The sequence below is a fragment of the Sinohyriopsis cumingii genome, chromosome 18 (genome assembly GCF_028554795.1).
Source record: "Sinohyriopsis cumingii isolate HCF-2022 chromosome 18, ASM2855479v2, whole genome shotgun sequence".
NCBI classification, from domain to species: Eukaryota; Metazoa; Mollusca; class Bivalvia; order Unionida; family Unionidae; genus Sinohyriopsis; species Sinohyriopsis cumingii.
In genome coordinates this window covers 27,897,281-27,900,029 of record NC_142978.1, presented here as the reverse complement: position 1 = coordinate 27,900,029, position 2,749 = coordinate 27,897,281, and the positions used below count along the sequence as shown (strand labels likewise).

At 36.7% G+C, this 2,749-nt stretch overlaps 1 protein-coding gene across 1 annotated transcript in view; it reads left to right on the top strand.

Annotated features, from left to right (window-relative positions):
* Positions 1-238: 238 nt before the first annotated feature.
* LOC149776281 (protein C-mannosyl-transferase DPY19L1-like) overlaps positions 239-2,749 on the top strand; it is a 107,955-nt gene continuing 105,444 nt past the window's right edge. Inside the window, exon 1 of the mRNA XM_089942724.1 lies at positions 239-454. Coding sequence (XP_089798850.1) covers positions 307-454 — 148 coding nt within the window. The 5' untranslated portion in view covers positions 239-306. The remainder of the gene's footprint in view (positions 455-2,749) is intronic.

Here is a 2,749-nt window from a genome sequence, read left to right as displayed (position 1 = left end):
TAGTTGCCCGTGGCAGCGACGGAATCTTCTATATATGGAAGTTTCCGTGACCAAGTTCCCGTTTTAATCGGATAACCTCCATTCATTTAGTCTGGTTCCCTGCTTTGTATGCTCCGGCGTTGCACTCTGCTACATTTAAGTATACCGAATTGCTGTGAGGACAGAAAACTGAGGACCAGACTATCATTCACGCTGGTTGTTGACTAGTTATAACCAAAATGTGTGAAATTTAGAGAGGCAAGATTTATTGTATAAACCTTAAACCGATCTAGTGCAGACGACGGAAGTAGTTTACACATCATTACAATGGCCGCTAAAAACCGCAAACAGATTTCCAGTAGCAACCACAGGACTTCCAGCTCAAATAAAGGAAGCAAGAGAGGCAAACAGGACGATGATAATTTTACCTCCAAAAAAAATGATATTCTTTATAAGGGTCTTATGATAATTATTGGTAAATTGTTCATATATTACACCAAACAACCGCTTTCTCTTTTTTTTCTCTCTATCAAATGAGACATTCACAGCCTGCTCAAGAAGAAAGAAAGAAAAAGAAAAAGAGAAAAAAAAACAAAAAAATTTAAAGCAAAAAAATAATACAGAGTGACAAAAATACCTTAGATTACCCCCATGACCCGTTCTGACATAGGACTTTTTCTTTATATTATTGTGGTTTTTTTTCTTCTCGACATCAAGCTTGCGTCGAACACCTGTGGTTATAGTCTGACAATATATCCCCGTTTGTTTGTGATAAAAAGTGCACAGAACTAAGTCAACTGAATCACTGACTTATAATTTCTAACCTGACTAACCAGAACGGCAGTAATACTGGCATCCCTGGCAACTTTCCATCAGACAATATAATGACAGTTCATCCTGTTTGGCAACTGCTGGATAATTCCATAAATTACATAATGTTGAGACTTTGGAATTATATCCGCTTGCACATATCAACAAAGAATTTAAACTGCTTGTTAAATCCATGTGAAACACAAATTTGTTGTCATTCTATTCCTTTGCTTGATTCGACATTGTAAATATTGGAAGCAGATGACTTATGCATGTACATATGTATTTGTGCACACACCCCTTTGCTAAAAATGGACTTGTCCAGGAACTAGAAATGGATTCGAGCATGTCCGTCTATTATATTGTAAACTTCTGTAAGTTTATGGAAATTTCTTAGAATTGTCAAAGAATGCCTCTTTTTGTAACTTATGTGCAATACTGATACACAAATGATGAATAAATATGTAATATTAAGATTTGGTGATGTCACCAAAATTCTCCCATTAACTCATTCGGCCCCAGAGGTTTTTATCGTTTTTGCCTGAAATGTGCGTAGGACAGACACTTGGGGGGTATTTCTAAATACATCTACTTTCAACAGATTTTCCATGAGACTAATGCCTAGTTGTATTAGAAACATCATTTTTCATTGGTTATTTTGCTTGCGCATGAGCAGAAGGGTAAAAGTTTGATTTCTTTTTATATTTTTATATTTTTTGCTTAATGGGCCCATCATTTTCGTATGGAGACTGCAATTTATTCCAAATGCCCACTGTATCCTAGTTTTGCAAAGAATCACGTGTCTGCAGAGATTTCGGAAACGCTTACTTACGCATATTTGGATGCAAATTTTTGATCTGGGACGCAGAAAATCACTGAGGCGGGAGAGTCCTCCATGCGTATGTAATAGGTGTGTGACAAAATTCAAAGACTTGCTAGTCCTGCTTCAGCCACCTGCTTTGTGGGAAAATGTGTTGATAAATTAGCTGTGCTGATATTTACAATGACTAAATTCAGTGACTGAAAGACCCCTTGATGTACATAAATGTTGCCATTATAAGAGTACATAAAAAGAAGATGATCCAATAGCTAGGCGGCAAGTTCGAAGGCTTTGACAGGTGGCCGGGTGGTAATGTAATTATATTTACAGTGATTGACTTCAGAGCCAGAAAGACCCAGAGATGTACATGCAGTCATTTATAAAAGTACATCAAATAAACAACTTTAGCTTTCATTATTTTGTTCATTTTCGAATGTATTGGATTAAGTAGTGCACGTGACCTCAGAATCAAAACATGTGGAGGCTTAGACAAAATGCCATTCGCAAATTTGGATAAGTATTTTGGGGTTAAACGGCAAACTTACGAAGATTGTAACGAGATTCAGAAGAGTGCTGAAGCTGCTAGAATTGATAGTTCGGATAGGACAGTAGCTAATCGTAAGAAATGTGTGATGCCTAGCTTAATGTTTGGAAAAAGTCCTTACTTGGATTGACAAAATTTAGTATCACTCTGATGGACAAACAAGAGCTATTTAAGAGGTACATTGACTGTCCATACTTTATTTTAAAATGTACTTCGCCTTAGCCCGGTTAGTTCTAGTGTCGTAGCGAAATGTATTCATCAAGACATCAGTAGCTAGGCCTAGTTTTGATATCAGTTGCATTGACAAACGAACTCTTGCCCATTCACAAGCATATGTTTTGATAGCTGATTGACCATTAACCCTTTTCCGAGTAAGGTAGCAACTATCAATTTCCTGCACGATATCCTTTGATGATAAAATATACAAACGTGTTTTAAGATCATAATCGGTGATCTGGATATATATTAACTGCCTCTTGTACACTATTTCGTCATAAAATTAGCTTGAAACTGTAAGTGAACCAGTTGACCTAACGGGAAATAATGGCGGACTTTTCTAAGTCTGGGATGTACCAGTTTATTAGAATGTCTGTTTT